This window comes from Scardinius erythrophthalmus, assembly GCF_964197995.2.
Source record: "Scardinius erythrophthalmus genome assembly, chromosome: 11".
Taxonomy (NCBI): Eukaryota; Metazoa; Chordata; class Actinopteri; order Cypriniformes; family Leuciscidae; genus Scardinius; species Scardinius erythrophthalmus.
The window spans coordinates 38,600,031-38,621,362 of record NC_138231.1 but is presented as its reverse complement, the minus strand read 5'-3'; the positions used below and the strand labels follow the sequence as shown (position 1 = coordinate 38,621,362).

General features: G+C 36.9%; 1 protein-coding gene across 17 annotated transcripts in view; it reads left to right on the top strand.

The window, feature by feature from the left end:
• The window catches only part of rgs6 (regulator of G protein signaling 6), a 66,032-nt gene that overhangs the window by 32,256 nt on the left and 12,444 nt on the right, over window positions 1–21,332 (top strand). For 13 of the 17 annotated variants that reach the window (XR_014031110.1, XR_014031111.1, XR_014031113.1 and 10 more), the window contains 5 exons: window positions 15,963–16,059; window positions 18,119–18,169; window positions 18,277–18,383; window positions 20,640–20,691; window positions 21,203–21,267. Coding sequence is in view for 10 of the 17 variants with exons in the window: in XM_081379102.1 (XP_081235228.1) it covers window positions 15,963–16,059; window positions 18,119–18,169; window positions 18,277–18,383; window positions 20,640–20,691; window positions 21,203–21,267 (372 nt within the window). In the remaining 7 variants the exon portion in view is untranslated. Of the gene's footprint in view, window positions 1–15,962; window positions 16,060–16,535; window positions 16,601–18,118; window positions 18,170–18,276; window positions 18,384–20,639; window positions 20,692–21,202; window positions 21,268–21,332 lie in introns of all 17 variants that reach the window. The other 4 variants (XR_014031109.1, XR_014031112.1, XM_081379104.1 and 1 more) reach the window with 1 other exon arrangement.

Below are 21,332 nucleotides of genomic sequence, written 5' to 3'. Positions count from 1 at the left end.
GACTTCATAGAGGAGAAGATGCTCTCTGAGCGCCATCAATTTATCTGAACAGATGGGTCGATGGAGATCGTGAGGATGAGACATGGAGCCATCACGGCTCAGCTCCTCAGTACTATTGGATGTCAGGCAGAGAGAAGCCAGGGCTCCTGCCTGCTGGTGTGTTTTCTTCCTCATATATCATATGATTTGTTAACAGTGTGCAGTAGGCTGAAATTATTGTTTAATGTCCCTGATCAGTCCATTTCTTTTCATTTCTCAAGTTTCCATGGCTTACCAATGGTGATGGGTCATAAGGGAGTAAAATTATGACTAACCAAGACATAAACAAAATTATTTATTTGATGAAAAGGCTCTTGCTCAGTCAATGAGGATAATGTACTTTCATCAGCGGGAAGCAGAGTAGACCCAGGTACATTCTGGATAAATGAATACAAAATTATAATTTTAATATAAATGTGTCTGTCCGAGATACTATATAGCCCACATTTACTGTGGGAATGAGGGATGTGAATAATGTTTTCCTTCTACGAGCTGTTTGTGAGTCTGTACACAATAGAGGAAAAAACTGACAAAAAGAGATTTTATGTTGTTCCTCCTGAAAGTCTGAGTGAAATCTAGATGTTTTACACACAAAACAGTTGTATGTGCTTCTTAGAAGTTTTAGGATCAGCTACATTGCCCCAGATTCAAAGATATATTTTATATACACTATACTATTCAAAATGTATTTATTTATTGTTTGAAAGAAATGAATACTTAATTCAGCAAGGATGCATTAAATTGATCAAAAGTGACAGTAAAGACATTTGTAATATTGCAAAAGATTTATTTCAAATAAATACTATACTTTCTATATATCGAAGAATCTTGGGGGGGAAAGTGTCACGTTTCCACAAATGTATGCAGCACAATGTATTCAACATGGATGATAATAAGAAATAATAAGAAATGTTCTTAAACACTAAATCAGCATAATATAATGATTTCTGAAGGATTGTGTGACACTAAAGATTGGAGTAATGATGCAAAAAAATCACATTTGCCATCACTAAATTGTAAAACACTTCACATTAATGGGTTTTTACTGTATTTTTTATAAAATAACAAACTACAGTGAGCATAATTCTTTCAAAAAATGTTTTACTGACCCCAAACTTATAGATGGTAGTGTATGTCTATTAATCTTTAAATTAACAAGCTGTATTTCTTTCTAAATGTTATTTTTTGTGATACAGTCCTTTTCATAGATCTGCAAAAGGGACTGCTGGTTTTGCAGAAACTTAAACCTGAACTACAGGACATAATTGATCTTTTTTTTGTATTAATCTTAAATACAGGAATATTGATATTAATCAAAATAAGGCATGTACTGTAGCTCATGGTAAAATTAATTTGCTTAGTGCTGAGTAATGTTGGTTCATTTCCGTGACTTCTGTTGATTGGTCAAGCTTAAATTTTCCAAAATTGAATAACAGAAGGAATATCAGTCCTTTATTGACTGTCAATGTAGTCAGATGAGATTGCATTTATGTACATACATATGCTGTAAAGGAAGCTTTCACTTTTCCCTTAATGGTTTCCTTTGTGAAAATGCTCATTTTCCATGCCATTTACCTCTAGGGTAATGGCAATAAATGAGCTAGAGGCTTTTAAAAGGACTGCAGGGATCATATTTTGTTTGCTGATCTATTCAGCCTAATGCATTTATCAAACACAACTGGTGTAATCTACTGCTACAACACACATTCCCTCACTGCCAAAATGAATGAGATCCTTGAGCTTTGCTGAGGCAGCAGTGTTTCAGTAGGGTCGCACATCAATAATTCCCTTCCTCCCCAATTCATCTGCCGAAACTGTAGCCTTTGGCTTTGGTTTTCTGTTTGGCCCTTTTCCCCTTTTACACCGAGAATCTAAAGCTGGACTTTAACATGGAGTACCTGTGTAGATGCAACGAGGGACTTAATTAGTCGAGGGCTTCGGAGACAGGCTGACTTCTTCCTCCAATGTCTCCAATGATCTTATGGGTCCAGCAAAACCAAAACAGCTTGGAAATCAGTAGGCTTTAGTTTGCATGGTCCATTTATTGGGCTTAGATGGGGAGAGGGCATGCTGTAATTGGGCCTCTGAGGGACTTCTAAGAATCAATGTGAAGGTAAGATCTCTATCAGAATCGTCTAAGCATGACCTTCCACCCCTTGTGAGGGAGAGTTTCTAGGTAAACAACTCAGACCAGTGATCTTCAAATATAAGGCTTTCATTACAACTATACATATTTTTTTTTCTACATATCTATCAGGTGTTATCAAAAGGTGTGATCAAAATATGACATTGCCATAAGGTTTTGTGCTAGATCAGAGTATGCTATCAATACAGTAAATGTTTCCACTGTACCATAATCCATACTCTATTTTTAGATGAAAAGCTGCAGTCTTTACCAGGATAAGTCCTCTGTTGATCTATCACATGGTATTCTGTAATATAAAATGCTTGTATTTTGATTCAACAGTTAAGCCTATACCTGATCTGTCTCCTTTATTCTGATGCATCTCTGATTGCAGTATTTCATGATTGCTAACACACAATTCAATTGTAATGAACACATTGTGCAGGTTTTTTGGAATTGACAAATCTGCGGCCGATCGCTTACATCTGGAGTGGTTTGCACCACAAAACAATAAAGACAATAGACTGAATGGATGCTTAGAAGATGTGAATAAACATCAGTTAGCTTTTTAGAGTCTTCTCTGAATAAAATCACATGACATGATCTCAAGAAATATTGTTAACACTTTATTTTAAGGTGACGTAGTTACACGTTACAGTAAATTATGCATAATTACAACTAATAGTAACATGTAGTTAATTAATATTACTTCGTACTTAGAGTAAGTACAATGTAACTACGTCACCTTATAAGTAAAGTGTAACCAAAATATTGCAGACTAACTGTTTAAAATCATAATATTGTAAAATAGTATTACAATTTAAAATAACTTTTGTATTTTAATATATTTTAAAATCTAATTTGTTCCTGTGATAGCAAGAATTTTCATCATCATTACTCCAGTCTTCAGTGTCACATGATCCTTCAGAAATCATTGAAAAATGATGATTTGACGTTTATCATTATGATCAATGTTGAAAACAGTTGTCCATTTGTGAAAAGCATACTTTTTTTCAGGATTCTTTGGTGTTCAACGTAACCATTTATTTGAAATAGAATGTCAATTTGAGCAATTTTATACATCCTTGCTGAATAAAAGTATTTATTTCTTTAAAAAAATCATAATGATCCCATACATTTGTTTACATTTGAAAATAACATTTTAATGAGAGTACAAAATTATAAGAAAATATATTTATATACTTAAAACATTACGTAATAATTTAAACTTGTATGAACATTTAACAAAATCAGTCCTTGTCGTGTTGTGTGAACTTGAGCTTAACAACATTAAAATAAGTACACAATCTTATTACATTATTGTGAATTCTTTGTTTTATAGTTATTCATTCTTGTTTTACGGCATTGCTACAAAAAGTGCATATTTACAATGCGACAAGCATTCTGACTAGTGCATAGCTGAAGTTCACTTGTACATTTGTGTTGTTTTCTGCATGAGTTGTAATATTAACGACCATTTTCAACATTGTTAAATCGGTAGAGCTTAAGCTTTATATCCCATTTACCACAAATATTCTGATTCTTTTGCTGTTTCCTTTTATAAGTCTACAAAGGCAAAGCTTGGCCCACATGCACGTCACTTCAAACAATATAGCCGCAGATGTATAACAACCGCAGGAAATGGATTTGTGGAATGTGCATGTTGTTTGTTTATGCGGGCAAATAATCATATGCGTCTCTTTTGCAAATAATAGATGAAAGGGTCCCTATTGTCTGCTGTGCTGCTTTTTACATTCATGCCAAAGCATTCTGTTCACTAGATTGTTGCGATTTATAACATGCTGCTAGAATGTCGTAGGCTACTAATGCATGCTTGTATAAATGTTTAACAATTATATGAAATATTCAGTAGCTGTACTTTTTCATGTCTTTAAGTATTTACTCTTTGCTGTGGATAGGGGTGGGCAATATGGCAAAAATATCAGATCACGTTTTTTTTACGATACTACGATACTTCTTCAAAAGCAGATTGGAGAGACGTTTGAATCGTTCATGATCAAAAATCATGATATCGCACACCCACATCACCCATTTGCCTCTGATTAGATCTCAGGGGCCACAGTCCAGCCTCACCGTGCCTGATTTGCAATCCACTAAATGGTTCAGAGCCCTGGCTGAGTGGGACGCCGCCAAGCATCCTTCCCTTTGTTTCCTACTTTTATGTCTGGTGGTGGCTGTTCAATGAGAATGTGGAATCAGATGCTACTGATTTGAACACTGTCCAAAGCAAATGGGGTAGAGAAGAAAGCAGTCCAACTGACAGCAAGCACAGCGTACACCAGCTGTCTCATTTCATCTCACAGAAAAAAGAAAACAGAGGTCAATATCAAACGTTTTGCTCTGCTTTCCACGGTGTCCCCCCTCTCCATTTTTTCTTTCCTCAAATCTGATCCGATAGAGGCCACACATCCTACGTTCTCTCTCCTGAAATGAAAGTTGCAGAGAATCAAAAAATGTGCCGATACACAGAGACTAATTCAATTTCAATCCATGCCAAGGCTTTTCCGGCTGAGTTCTACCCACTCACGACTCCCACATTGCCTGTTTTATCCCAGTCTGCTCCATTAATTTCGCTCAGTCACACAGAACTCTCTCATTTGAGCTTCTGGAGGTGTGGCACATTTAGACTGTATGTCAGCAGAGTAATTAGGTGAAATGAAAACAGTGATTGATATTGGCAAATTTTAATAATGACCAATAACAGTAAAATTAAATGGAGATCAGTATCGGCAAAATGAAATGCAGCGATTGATAATTGGAAACAAAAAAATAATAAGATCTGCAGAAAGAAACTAAATCTATTATAGAGATTAATTAGACTGGGTTGTTGCCATTGCTTCTTCTGCAAAACGCTGATCAATGCTACAAACCAACACGTTTTCGCATCGCTCTGCAAAGTACGCCACCTGGATCGTTGGTCTGATTGGTTGAAGGACTATCCAATTGCGTACAGAGTCATTTGAACTATGCCCGTTGATTACGTCTCTTGCGCAGTAGAAAATACAGAGCAGACTCCCCAGACTAATGTTCGATCTTAAAAGATTTATCTTAGTCTGGTGATAGCCAGCCTAGAGATTAATGTATTAATGAGTCATTCGTGGTTTATATCTGTGGACCTCAGCTTCATAACATGCTCTGTAAAGGTTCAATGTAGTTTTATAACACTTCACTGTAATCAATCACTGTATTTCTAGACAGGGTTTCAGACAGAGGGACCACTTTTACGTTGGAGCTGTGGCCTTGGGGCTCCCAACACATTGGCTATGTCTGGATTCATAGAGCTCATGCAGGAAATGTAGGTTTGATTCCTCCTTCTGTGGTTCTTATGGCCATTGAAGATAATAGCATCTTAAAAAGTCATGGGAAAGTATTCTGTATTGATTATGCACTACACCCCCAAACAAGTTTCTACTTTCTACTCAAAGAATACTGAAGAAAAGAGTATCACAGTCTCCAAAATAATATTAAGGACCACAACTGTTTTCAACATTGATAATAATAAATGTTTTTGAGCACCAAGTCAGCTTCTTAGAGTGATTTCAGAAGGATCATGTGACACTGAAGACTTGAGGAATGGTAAAGCAATTTTAAAATGTATTAAAGTAGTACTTTAAATTGCAATTATATTGCACAATTGTACTGTTTTCACTGTGTTTTTGACCCAATTAATGCAGATTTGGTGAGCATTAGAGACAAAAACATGAATTTTACTGACCTCAAACTTTTGAACAGTGGTGCACATTTTTATAGTTATGCTCATCTTTAATATATTTCATCAGCAATAAATTGCTTTTGATGATTATAAACTTTGTAAAATGATTCGTAAGACTCTTTAATCATGAAAAGGTAGAAAAATCATGGAAAATTGTTGGTCAGAAGGTAAGGGAACCCCTTTGCCTGACCATCAGATGATTTCCCGTCTCTGCCAACAAAACATGAACAAAACCCCAAATATAATGGTACAAGAACACATTGAAAATGTGGTGTTTCAGGATGCTTTTTAAAGTATTTACTCTCTCTGCCCATCTGTCATCTTTAGTCATCTAATTATAGAGAAGATTGTAATGAACCCAGCCACCTGCAATACTTTAAAGCCAGTTGGTTGATGGCACTGCACTGTAAATATTAATGTTGTGTGGGAAAATTGGCATCCTTCTGTTCAAAGGAAAACTGGTCAGTGGCATAGCTCTTTATTTCCAGAAACACGCTTAATATAGAGACTAACAATCTAGATTATTGGATGTCTTCAGCTTAATTAGGGAGTCTAAAATGAAATGCAATTTCAAGTATGATGATGTATAATGTAGTTATACTACATTAATAAATATGAATTTAATGCATTGTTATCTAACCAGTGCTATAATAGATGAAGGCATTTCATTTCTATCTTTTTCAAACAAATTGGACCTTATGTTGCCATGGATACATATCAGCAGTTCACATGCTATCCTTATATGCACAGTAATCATTTACTTTGTAAGCAAAGATAGAAACATGTTCGTAGCTTGTGATATGATGGTGTTGGTGGTGAAGGAGGTTGTTGTCTTTGTTTTTCTCTCCAAGATCATCCTGCTATGACATAATTAATGTAAATTAACATAATCACACTTAGAACTTAGTCAAATTCATTCAAATAAGCAATCTTATATTATTTTATTAATATCTCTATGGCAGGTGTAGCTTTACTGTGATAGAGGGGATCTCCGAGGCTTTGGTTTCTCATGTTTCTTTGAACATGCTGCACTCTCACCATAAGATCTTGTAAATTATTATTATTATTATTTTGGTCATGTTCTGGTTTCAAAGCTATACATTTCATGATATATGCATAGTATGTGCAAGTTATTTGTGCCTGAAAGTGCTGTGGGGGACAAATGCAATATATATGCGCTGAGTTGAAGCTATTGTAATTTCTGATATGGTGTCTTGGATGACTTGGAAATGGAGAAATAAAGATATACCGGTTTTATCCATCATGGTTTGATTGAAATGTGGGCTTTATATTGCTATTTAATTGAGATAAATGAGAATAGTTATGTCTACAAAAGTTGTTTTGAAGCGGAGAACGTTTTTTTTTTTTTTTTTTTTTGCAAAACTCAGGGATCGTGCACAAATATGTGTTCGAAAGCTTAAAAATGCTGCCCTTAGAGGACGCATTCCAAGCTAGGAAGGCACCAAGGTACGTCCGAATCCAATGTTAGCTTCACTTCCTGTCTCCTGAGATACTGTCATCTGATCGATTTTTTAGGGCAGCATAGATGCCTTTGATATCCCACAATCCTGCGCTTTCCATTCTGTGACAGTTATGCTTAAAAATAAAGATGGTGTCTGAAATGTGCGTTTTTTATTCAGTTTGTGTGTAAATGTACATTTTTGACCATCGTTTTCAACTTTTGATGTAATTTTAATTGAGAAATTAGTATTGTAGTAATTGAATATTTGCTTAGTTATCATCAAAACTCTATTTTGTTGTAGATCATTAAACCATTATGCCTCCTAAGAAATCTGTCCGAAATCATTTTCGTGAGGTGCCTTCATGCGTAAACACTGCTTGAGAAGTCATTGTCAGTCAGCTGCCTAAGATTTCGGATGCAACCAGTTTGGTCAGTTGTAATTTCTTGTTGTCTTTAAATTGGAGCTTGCTGAGCTTCTGTCAGCTTTGGCAGTGATTCCTTTTTTTCTAGTCCTGCTATAGTATCTAATTCATGTGTGCTATGTTCTGACAGTGTTGGCTGGATTGCTTAAGGCCCTGTGTAGATGCCACTGCTGTTCAGCTCCAGTGGGCCGTGTCATGAGAATCACTGAGATTAGAGAGCAGTGAATTGTTTTAAGGAAATGCTCATGTCTCTGAATCAGTCAACAGTGCGACTGGTGAAAACTTTAGTTTGTTCTTTCTTCACTAGATACCATCAGAAGAGTGGCCACTGGCATAGAGAGAGAATGAATGAATGGATGAGCAAATGAATGGATGAAATCCAGGGTTTAATACAAGTTAAGCTCAATGTGACATTGGTGATTATCATAAAAAGTTTAAAAAAGAGGTGAGGCACTTTCAGTGGAAGTAAATGAAGCCAATTTTTGGAGCATTTAAAAGTAGAAATGTAAGCTTGTATTTTATATACGTTTTTTTTTTTTGTTTTTTGTTAAAAATGTATTATTGAGCTGTAAAGCGGTTTAAATCATAATGTTTGCAGTTCTTTTAGTTGTCACACTGTCATGGCAACAAAGTTACATGTAGCTTTTTATATAACTTTACATAGAAAAGGTCAGTAAGCAATTTTTTCATACCATGATTGTTAATTTGCATTATGTGTCTTGCATCTGTACTACTGAAACTTTTACTTCCATTGTAAGTGTACGCCACGAGTGCTGTCAATTGATTTTAACTTGTATTAAACCCTGGAATATTCCTTTAAGACCCTTATGCATATCAAGGGTGTGCATTTCCATAAAAGACAAGTTCCAGGTTGTTAAACTGTCTCTGGCTTTTCTTCAAAGCCTGACAACCCTATCATCATATTTCCATTAGGAAACGCATCTCACAGCTGCTGTCAAAAGCATCAGCCGTGTCCACTTGGTCTCTCTGCAAAGCTCAGACTCTGCTCTTGACCTTCAGGTGATCCAAAAGCAGTCTTACACTAAAGCTTTTTCTAACGTTGATTATGAATTTCTAGAAACCTGCAGCGACTAGCAATCGATTCGTCTGGCGATTAACACACAGGCTTTGTTGCGACTATAATGATTTTTTTAAGAGGTGACCTCAGGGTTGTGGATTATCCTGTGGCGTTTGCTGGGCCTGTGTGCAAATCTTTTCTGCTTAATCAAGACCCATTTCGAAATCACTGCACCCTGAAACAGAGCTACAGTTTACATGCACGACGTGGTACACTATTACATCACTGACTTACCGAGCATGGTTGTTTTTAGATCTCCAGGTACTAATGTTTCATTCATTTATTGTTATTAGGTACTTAGAAAAGATTGGTGAATTTGGCCCAGGCCACCTGGCAGTTCTTTCAAAGCCACCCAAGATTTGCTGCCCCCTTCTGCATTGTTACGTTTTAATCATGAACCATAATAAAAGACTCAAGCCTTAATTTATTATGTAAGAAATTTAACACAGAGCAAAAGTAAAGAACATTATGTCATAAGAATACATTTTTGCACACATGCTTTTGTGAGTTTATATTATAGCAGTTTATATGGTTATTTTGCATTTGTTTTTACACATTTATGAGAGTGTGAATGAGTTATGATGCAATAGACATAATCTAGACGCCTAAATGAATATAATCTCATTGCTCTGTGAAAGAGCGTGACATTGTAGCTCGAATGAATTGGTCTGGCAGCCACGAACAGTGCGAAGAACAAAATGTAGTGTGGGAATTACAAAAGCTCCATTTTTGGTGACTACATAACATATTGTAACAAAAAAAAAGAAGCATTTTAGAGTTAAAAGTAAAGTGTATAACAGTTATTGCCTGATATAATAGTCTATTTTTTCATAATTCAGCTTAATAATTGTCTTGTGTACAGATTCTCTGGTAATAATTGTCTTGTGTACAGATTCTCTGGTAAGTATTTCAGATAGTGGTTTAGTTAAAAGCAAATAGTATATTTTATAATTAGATTTTTTTAGTCATACAAACTCTTATTTTGAAACTGTTAGTCTCTTTCTATTGTGATTTATTAAATAATGCAGTCTCATGTCAATAATGCAGGTTTTAAAGAGAGCATAATAAAGAGAGAAGGGGGTGATAAATAAGGTATAGTTTGGACTGAGCCTGTCCCTCTGGGAATTTCGTTATACCGTTGAGTTTTTTTCAGCCGGCTCTATAAAGGACTTTGAATCCTTGAAGGCCCAGGTGGAGAGTTTGGATTTAGACATCAGCTTCTGACGTACAGAGAACAGAAGTGCTTTTTGATGAGAGATGAGATCAGCTGAAACCCGCCTTCACCTGTATGCCTGCCTGCTTTTTCATGTCCCAGCTGCATAGCCAGGTGTTTAAAACAGAAGAGCCTCTTAAAGTCATGGAGGCCACTCACAGAAAGTCAGAAGTTTGCAGGTGGGTGTCATTTTTAACTCAAGTCAGATTATATAGGTTGATGAGATGAATCTTAAAGGGATAGTTCACCCAAAAATGTTTTAAATTCTATCATTAGCTCACTCTAATGTTGGTCCAAACCTAATATAGTGTGCAAATCATAAGGGGTCATATGAACATAATACCTAAATAGTATGTTGTTATGGGAATGTTGATTTAAAGATTATGAACAGTTTTATTTTAAATGTGCACCAATGAACATTTTTTTCCACCTCATCTGATTACATTCCTTTGGTATTCTTAGACTCAATAAGTGTCAATATGATACAGAATGTTAATGGGCAACTTATGTTCACTTTTCTCACTGCAAAAAGCGTTTTCCCAATTAACCTCTTTATGGGCATCTTTTGGCCACGTTTCATAACTCATTATTGTCTCTCTATGGGGTTTGGAGCAGTCATAACACCGCCTCTGAGTATAAGAAATGCTTGTCACGTCAGTATGCGCCTCGGGTAGACATGGTTGAGTGTCATTCATCAGGACCTGGCTGTGGAAAATCAACAGCATCGATTGTTCACATATCTCCTGCAGGGACTGAGCAGATGAGCCACAGGATGCTGCAAAGGTATTATCATCAGGAGCGCTTCCCATGCTGTTATCTATGGCAACACTAACCTGTCTCACAAACTAACTCATGCTGCTTTGCTACAAAGCCCAACCTTGAAGCATTTCATAAGTACCTTGTTTAATTTCATGGATTTACCTGTTTAGCAATACAAGCAAGTGCCCTAGAAGATGCTTTTCCACCATCTACTTTGCTTCAGAAATGACCTTGCCTCTTGAGAGGCTTTAATAGAGGTGGAAATCTGTCCTTGTTTTCACTCTTCTCCTCAGTGAGAGTGCCATTCTCAGGCTACAGAGACTTGCTGTAATCAAGTTTGAAAGATGGGCTTGATTGAGAAAGGGCTCTTACGGGTGAAACAATATGTAACCACCCACATGGACTGCTGCTGCTCATTCAAATCCCTCAAACACAGCGATTCAAGTCTTTTTTATGTCGTCATCAACATGGTTGGGTTTAGACGAATACGGTCTATTCTGTTGGTAAAATTATGATTGATTAAAATGTATTTACTTATTCTTGTATTTTTGTCTAAATGTTTTAGTGTTTGCTTCAATATACAGTGTTTATTTATTACTCAAGCAATTCTAATAAAAATGCAGTAAACAGCATTGTGGTTGACATTTGCAGCAAGCTCAAGGCAACACCGAGTGAACATCAAAGCCATTTTCATTAGAAAAGTGACCGTTGCTTTATCCTCTCTTGATTGTTACTGTCAAGAGTCCAATCAATGCTCCTCTTTTAAATATCCTCGTTGATAATCGGCTGTAAAAAGATTCGAGATATTGTCACAAAGCCGACATAATAGTACTACACTTAAAACACTTCACTGAATTCCACAGAGACCACAACAATTAAGCCTTGTCCTTTAACAATAAAGGACACATGCTGATATTAAAAAGAAATCTTCCTTTTTCAGGATGAAAGGCACTTTTATCCAAAGCGATTTTCATTGCTTTCCGTCAAAGGGGGACTGAAATGCTATATGTCGTAAAAAGCATGGCTTTAGGAAATATATTTCTCAATTTTACCATGGTCTGTCTGAATTCTTGATTCTGATTGGCTGAAAGGTGTGCTATAAAACCATTTAAAGCACACATAGTTCCATGTCAGTTTAATCACCATTCTATATTAATGCATTGCTTTCATTGATGTGCGCACACACACATACTGTAACGATCACCAGTGAGAGTGCCCGGGATTACCATTAGAGGGCACTTCAACCCGGACAATCACCACACATCCACAGACTCCATTCCCATAATCCTTTGCCCAGACCATCATCCATTATCACATTCACCTGTGTCTCATTACCTTGTTTAGCTCACCACATAAGCCTGGTTTTCTCATTCAGGCCACATTTACACATAGCCGGGTATTTAGAGAAACAAATATTTCTCCCCCTCCGTTTTCAAAAATAACATCGTGCACACAACATCGTTTTCAAAAAAAGTTGTCGTTTACATCAACCCGCATAAATACAATGGGCGGCAGTGTAGGGAGAAGGATAAAGCCATGCAAGCCAATCAGAATCCTCAAAATCGACAACAACGAATAGCACGAGCGACTTCCTGTTCCTTTCAAAACAACAGACATGGCGCGAGGTTCGTTCGTGTGGACAGACAGCGAAGCAAATGCAAACAGGCCAAAAGCGTTTGCACAAAAGTAAAAATGAGTATCACTTTAACAGCAAAACAAACTCTAAACATAGGGCGCTCACATGACGTAAGCATTTTCTGGCGCATAATGTGACGTTTGAGAACCTAAAACCCCGTTTCTCCCAGTTGACACGGCAACACATAACCGGCGTTTTCAGAAATCTCCACTTTGGCCGGAGTTTTTAGAAATAATCGTTTTCTGGGATAAAAACGGCGTTTTCGTGTAAATGACAGACCAAAACGCAGGGAAATATCTGCGTTTTCCCATCGTGTAAACGGGGCCTCAATCTCTGCGAAGTCTTGTTAAACTTGTTACCGCTGCCCCGTGACATTTATTAATAAATTAAATTTGCTACTGAATCACTACATTATATTGCTTAGCAAGAAGGTTGTAACGTCGCTGCTTTTGAAGTAATTAAACTTACAGCTTCATTGTAGCGAGACACTGCCCAAACCCCAAACTTTTGAACGGTAGTGTAAATATATTTAAATTGAAAATATATAAAAATGACTGAAAATGCATGATGCAATATAAGTAACTATATTTAAATATATTTAAAAATGTAAAAATTAAAATCTTTAGCCATACATATGGCAAGGCTTTTCATTAGAATGTGCAGTAACTGAACACCTTATTTGCTCTCCCAGTTGAGCTACAAGAAGTTTGTATTTCCTTGTCTGATACGTTGTGTTATTATGAAATGCTATAAAAATGCCCAAAAATAAAATAAAATCCAAATAGTTTTTTCTTTCATGTGAACTTGTGAAGTAATGTGCCAGGGTTTGTGATTTTTCTTTGGAAAATGTTTACTGGCACTTCCTGAACTGGAGGCTGCTTCAAGCAAGAATGCTAATTGCAACATTTAACACACGCTGCGGTGGCCTCTGAGGGGGACAGTACTGTGATAACCTAATAAGAACTCGGCACAGTGTTTTGACAGAATATGACATATGTAAGTGCTTTTTGGGATGTACCAACACAAGGGCCCATCCTAAAAAGAGCTCTCTAGTGAGTGCTGCTGATTGTACTGAAATAGAATGACAACCCAGCATGAGGCCGGGTGAAGAGCGTCTTTCAGAGAGATAAGGCATGGCATCCGTTAAGTTCATTTAATGGCACTCACTCTCATTAAGGAAGGATACACAGCTTCGTCATGATGACTAGTGCGAATTTGCTCAAAATCAGTCTCTGTATTTGGGATGGTCTTGCTGGCCTCCTATATCCTACTTTAAACAACAGGGGTGATTTGGCAGTCAAAAGAAAATGTTTTGTTAGAATAAATATCTGATGAATAAAGAGCGTGTTTTTACATTCCACATTAAACATGCTCTAGACGAACATGTTTGACCATTGTACTCGCGTCTTTTGCAGTTTCATTCATGAAATGTCATTCAAAGCTGAATTTTCAGAAGCCGTTACTCCAGTCTTCAGTGTCACATGATCCTTCAGAAATCATTCTAATAAAATAAAACAAAACAAAAAAACTGGCCCTCAAAAGCTCAACTTAAAAAAAAAAAAAACATATCCTTGATCTTTTCTGTACAGTCCACTGCCTTGCGTCTTTTAATGTTCTGTGTGAATGGCCCCTAAAAGTAGAAGCTGGGGCCCGGGGCCCTAGTGGCCAAATTACACTGTATACAGGGCCAGGGGACCCTAATGGTCATCTGGTCCATTATCCAGCCCTACTTTTGAGTATTGAGAAATTTGTGAGGCTGTTGGATAGAAGCCATTTTGCCCTCTAAACACCATGTAGCATTTTATCTGTATTGATTTGAGTGTTAAACAGATCACTCTGCTTTTGGCTTCCTTTTTTGCCGCTGGGTTTAGAGGTGGACTGCCTGGCTCGCAACTGTTGTCCATCTTGACTGTACAGCCAGGATCTCTTATGGGACTCAGGCCAACACTCATCGACCCGTTTAGAATAGTTTGCACCATAGATTCATGTTTTAGCCACTTGATAGAGAGCATTAAACGAAGTGAAGTGCTTTTTATGGGTAGAGAGGGGAAATTAGTCTCATGTGGTAATGGATGGAATGACTAGAGTGTTTTTTTGGAAAATGAGGGCGAGTCCTCATGTAGCACAGCTGTATGTTTTGTTTGGCATGGCTGATGATGTACTCTCTTTATACTTGAAGTGAAGTGGCCTTGCTTTATTTTAGCAGTGTCGTGTTGTCGTGGGCTCACGGGGGTCGGGGCTGGCTTTGATTGTTTAAATATAGCTACTGTATGCATTAAAAGCAACTGGGATCTTGCCTCCTACACGACACGTGCAATAAAAGAGGGTTGAGCACCACAGAACAGTGATGACAACATGCAATATCCAAGCAGAGAACGGCGAACGCTACCTAATCTCATTATGCTCCCTCTCTCCTGCAAAACTATTAGCTGTTTTCATCAGTGCCGGGATTATTTATAGACTGTAGGTGCAAGCTTGTGTATTCGAAAGGCCTCTGCTTAGACGCCTGCGTATCCAGAGAGGAATGAGAGCAGATGTTCCCATCACAAGAGAAGGGATCATTTCTGTGGATTTGGGGAATAAAAACAGAATAAATACATTTGGCCCATGCTTTGTGTGCATTAGGTACTTGATGCATTTAGTATTGTTAGCAGTAGATGTAGGTGTTTGTATTTACACCTGTTATGATTGACAGTTTGGTTAGAATGTGATACTACACATTCCTTGAAAAAAAAAAAAGTGTAAAATTACCAGATCAACCCTAATGGCAGACTGAAATAAAATGAAACACTGTGCATTTAAAGTGACAGCGTTCTGGTGTGAAACAGCTGATTTCTGGTTTACTACATTGAGTATTTCCTTTAATAACAGCCTTGAATTACACTACCAGCGTATTACAATTAAAATAACTGTTTTAATATATATTTTTGATATTTATTTTATCATTCCTGTGATGCCAAAGCTGAATTTTCAGCAGCCATTATTACTCCAGTCTTCAATGTCACATGATCCTTCAGAAATTACATTTTAAAATCTATTTAAATAGAAAACACTTTTAAATTGTAATAATAATTCACAATATTACTGATTTTACTGCATTTCGATCAAGTAAAAGCAGTCTTGGCATGCATAAAAGACTTCTTTCAAAAGCATAAAAAATCTGAATTATTCCAAACTGTTGACTGGTAGTGTATTCAATGGTTATCAGGAGTGAGCTACTGAAAAATAATACAAATTAATGGTGTTGATAAATAGATGCACAAAGCATTGTGTTTGTATTTTCTACTGAATTGAACATGATATATGCAGCAAAAAATAGACTCGGGTGTGGAAAATCTTCTTGTAGCTACGCTTCTGATGGAGCTTTTGTGGGCTGTGTTAAATCATGTCAATATGGGCACTGAAATAAAAGTGAAGCAGATTTAGACTGTGGCTACAGAATGAGATGTGAGTCAGCCAAACTAACTAGACACTGTTTCTTCTCTCGTCCTGTAGATTGAGGACATCATCACACGCCTCCAAGATGAAACCGAAGGTGTGCCAGTGAGAACGGTCAAGAGCTTCCTGTCCAAGATTCCCAGCGTTGTTACAGGTATACTGGCAAGAATATGGGTGGACCAGTTTGTGTCTAAACTGGTGTGTTATTTGATAGATGTTGATGATGTCGGGCCTTCAGTATGTGGGTTTTTCAATGGTCATTGCTATCATAAAGTGTGTGAGAAAATGCAATACAGTTTAATTGTAGCAATTTAGGTGTACACATTTTCGAAAATTTTCTAATCAGTATTTTCTGCAAATATCAATATATGAGGGCTAATGTGGAGACCACTAATTCACATGAAATATTGATTTTAAAGGGGTCATATAAATGGTACATACACTTTTACAAGTTGATTGTACTGAAATGTGTGTTGGCAGTGCCTGTACACAACCATCATAAAATGATAAAAATCCATCCAGTGTTTTTTTTTTAAATCATCTTATATGTTTCCTCCCATCTCAAAACGTCACAAAATTTTGTGACGTCACAAAATCGACGCCCCTCCCACGATGGTTGATTGACAGCAGCGTTTCAACACAGAACCGCCCTTGCGCCCTCATGAGCGAGCTGTCAATCATAGCACGCGCCGACTGTGAGTGTAACGTTTTATTGACCTTTATATTAATCTTTATATTAATCTTTGCAAATCGCTTGCACGCTTCACGATGAATGCGGCTATTTTTACACTCAGGTACATTACGGCATGTTTTCTATGTATGAAGTTCTCAATATAATTCATAATCCCATGTTTATAATGAACAACGCGTTATGGTTATTGTGTTACAAACGGTGTGTGTACAGAACAGAGGGGCGGGGTGAGCAAAGCTCATTATCATTTAAAGACACAAGCACTCAAACGGCGTGCTGAAAACAGAGCTATTTTTGACCAGGTAAAATTTGTGTTTTCTTACAATACTAATGAGAATTTTTAATTAAAGTATATTACAAACTTTTAATTTAGACCCTAAAGAATCATATTAGTTTGTGCAAAAATGACATTATATGACCCCTTTAAGCTATTTCATTAGCTTACTTGCTTTGGTTCACACAAAAATGAAGGTACTAGTTGCATAGGCTATCAATGGAGCGACATGAGGGTGAACAATTAATGACACAAGACAGGATTTTCATTTTTGGGTAAACAAACACTTTAAAGTGTAGAAAACAAGATGAACACGGCAACAATATGTATTTATTTATTAATTAGGCTAAATTAATTTAGGAAGTATATGAAATTCATGGCTAGTTAGCTAACATTTGGCTTTCTCATCCAGCTCTTTGTGTCTTTTCAGCCTTTTGTTTTTTGATTTTCTATTTTAACTGGGGACTTCTTGCTTGCTATCAGAATTATTATTAGCAGTCAGGCATGATTATGTTATTCTGTAAGCGAAAGTTTGATAATAGGTTCACGGTAGTCTTCCTCTGATTTGAATGTACATTATTTAAATATTTATTTCAAAAGTATTATTCATTTCAGTTTGGTTAAAACTTTTTAATGAGGAAAAAGTTACTGAGTGTACCTTTTAAAATAGCAATTTTCTTGTTTATCTAAGTTAATGATGCTTTTTAAAAATATGTTTTAAAAGAATGTAAATCACTGTCAGTGTTGATACACATGTACACAGGGTTGTGCTGAGTTTCTGTTTTCCAGGTCATTTCACAGATCAGAGGGTAAATTCGGCGACCGATCCGGAGCCACACGCCCCTGTGGTCTCCACCGATCCAACTAACCACTTTAACTTTCACAGTTTCCTTATGATAATAAACACTGGGAGAGCAGTTAATTGTTCTTATAAGCCCTCAAAGAGAATAAACCTGAAGATACGGCTTGATCTGCTCACATCGCTAAACACAGTTACTACAGTGCACGGCTCTAAATGGATGCCCGCAGGCCCGGATAACTAATAGCTGATTTGGAACTAAAGCGTTGATGTTGTACATGATTGAGGTTGTGCTCATGTAGATTTAGCTTGACTGATCTGACACGCACTGAATTGTAATCCACAGTGGTGATTTTGTCTTGATATCAATGCTTTGAGAAGTGAATGTAATTTATGCATAAATTTGCATGTGAAAATAAGGTGATATGTTTCCCCTTTTTAAACTTCAGGTTCAGACATTGTTCAGTGGATGATGAAGAACCTCAACATAGATGATCCCGGTAGGTCCTGATCTGAAGAAAGATACACATCTTATTGATGACTGCATGCAATAAGTTGCTTATGAAAGTATTTATTGCGAGTAAATCTCTCATTTCTGTATTGACAGTGGAGGCCATACACATCGGCAGTCTGATCGCTGCCCAAGGCTACATATTCCCCATCTCTGATCATGTTCTCACCCTCAAGGATGATGGGACATTTTACCGCTTTCAGGTGAGCTTATCTATCTATCCACCATCAACCAAATAAGAATCACGTGGATTGTATCCTGGCAGCTGTGGTTTCCAGGATGTGATCTTGTTTCACTTAAGCACTGCTGAGATTCTGAATCTACTGTGTGAAAAACACTACGAAGAAGCTCCACTGACCTTTACACCTGCTGAACAAATAGGATTGTGTTTGATCAGTGCAGCTGCCTTATGAAGCTCTTCATTATTGACAGCATAGGTCAGGCAGTACGTTAATGAGATTTATTTAACATATATAGTCTGGAGGTCTGGATCAGTACTATTTCATATTTTTACTCACCAAGGACACATTAAATGGATCAAAAGTGACATTTATAATGCTACAAAAGATTTCTATTAAACTTTCTATTCATGACAAATCCTGGAAAAAAAATGACGGGCCCCTTAGCCTTTCATTCACACAGAACTATAAAAATGCAAGACGCAAGAGATGTCTAGAGACATGTTTTTAAAAAGTTGACCTTCTTTTACATTTTATTTTGTTGAAACTGTTTTCAACATTGATAATAACAAGAAACGTTTCTTGAGCAATAGTAGAATAATTTCTGAAGGATCATGTGACACTGAAGACTGGAGTAATGATGCTGAAAATTCAACTTTGCCATCACAGGAATAAATTACATAATATAAAATACATTAAAATGGAAACTTATTTTAAATTGTAATAATTTTGACAGAAAAGTACTGCTTTTTACTGTATAAATGCAGCCTACTGTATGTTAATTGTCTGTTGCTGGAGATCTAAGCTGTTAAATAATATTTCATCTCACTGTGTCCTCCAGAAATAGGTACCTATTTATCTGGCAAAGGCTGATTCTTCATTTTTCAGTGATTTGAATGATTTGTGAGGAGATGGCCAAGGGCACGTTTTCCTCTGTGTCTTTTTTGCTCACATAACTCAGATGTTTTACAGGAATAACACTGTAGTCTTTTGACTGCCAAAAATATTTATAAAACCCGGAGAAAGTTATCCATTAGCGTTTCCATTCATCTGAATGGCAGTAGCTGGAGTATGTTATTTGAAATCTGCCATCTTTACTCACAGCCACACATTCATTTTTTTTTTTTTTTTTACCAATAGCCTGAGCTGTGATTATCATGTGATTAATCTTTCTCGACAAAAAAATGATGTTTAGAAGAAAACCGTTACTGCTCAACATCAACAATACACAAAGTACAGAAGTATCCATGTTTTAAATAAACTCAAAATCCAAAACTTTTCGAGGTTTTCGAGGAAAAGCTAAATTCTCAGATAATGACATTAGGCTATCTTTCCAATAAGCATGATACAGTATCAATAAGCCAGTTAATGAATTTGAGTTTCTTTTGTACATTCATTAATTACTCAGCATTTCTGTGTTTCTCTGGAGTATGGCTCATCAGCTCATTGCTTGACGATAATGATCTCCATGCACCATCATTAGTTTTTTGCCACCTGTAGTCTTTTAGACTGACTCCACGAAGGCAAGAGAGTTATTCAGTTGGTAGAAATGTTGTTGATGGATCTTCATATAATATCTGCGCAAAGCAGAATCATCATTTCAGTTTCAACTTTGGCTAGTAAGCAGGTACAGTGGCAGACAAGAAATTCTTAGTTCTTTCAAACTCACCTGATTTAAAACAAAATCCAAGTAAACCAGTGAAGTAGTAACTGACAATCCTTGAGTAATCGCTTCATCTGAATATTCAGATATGTTTTAGATCAGTGGTTCTTAACCTTTTTGACTCGAAGGCCCCACGCTTTCCAACAGAATATTCAAAGACCCCCATATTGACCTCTGGTATTCAAAATAGTTTTTATAAACAGAAACAGCAAATGTTGCTATATCAAGCTAATTAACCAGGAATCATTTTGTGAGAATATTCAAGATGCCAGATTCAGAATATTCAGAACATTTGAGATTCTCTGTATGTACTTCAAATAAAAAGATCAGTTATTGAGGTAAAAAAAAGGTTTTGGTTTATGAGATATTACAATTATTTACATTATGAAAGAGGGATATTCATCTTGAGATTTGCTAAAGATTACATTTAATGTTTTAAAATGATCAGTGCTTTAAAAGATTAACTTAAAGTGAGCATTAGATGAAAATATTTGAGAAATGAGAAGCATGGTTTAATATATTTTTGCTAGAATAAGTTCAAGCTCATACTCAAGAATTCTGCCTACTAAATTGTGAATAAAGACCCGAGAGTAATCATCTCTCTCTCTTTCACCCAGGCTCCATACTTTTGGCCCTCTAATTGCTGGGAACCAGAGAACACAGACTACGGTAAGAGAGGGAACCTGCTGGACAGACTCCCAATGACGTAAGAGCACACCAAGCCTTACTGTACATGTTATTCAGAGAGCTAATATAACTCATAACACTGAACACCCCGTCCTCAGCCCACAGTCTGCTTTCCCAGGATTATTACAGCCCTGTTGAACAGTGAGGGTGAACTGCAGAGCGCTTCTGTGTGTGTGTGTGTGTGTGTGTGTGTGTGTGGATCAGTAGGTGTATGAGAATGAGTTGACTGACTGTGGGCAGATGTTTACCGATGGTCAATGGTGACTCATTCACAGTTCCTACTGTCTGTAAACTGGCCAAGCAGAGATGATAGATGCAGAGAAAGCACAAAATCCAATCAAGGTCTTATGCTGGATGTGTTTGCAGGGGTGGGATTATACATGACGGTTGAAAAGGCCAAATCTCTCATGACCTCTTGTCTGTTTCTCTCTTCTCTTCTCTGTCTGTCTGTCTCTCTCTCCCTCTCTCTCTCTCTCTCTATCGCCTGTCACAGCCATCTATCTGTGCAAGCGGACCATGCAGAACAAGACCCGGCTGGAGCTGGCGGACTATGAGGCGGTAAGTGACCCACTGCGATGACAGCCGACAGAGAAAAAGGAAGCCGTGTGTTTTGCCAGCATAGA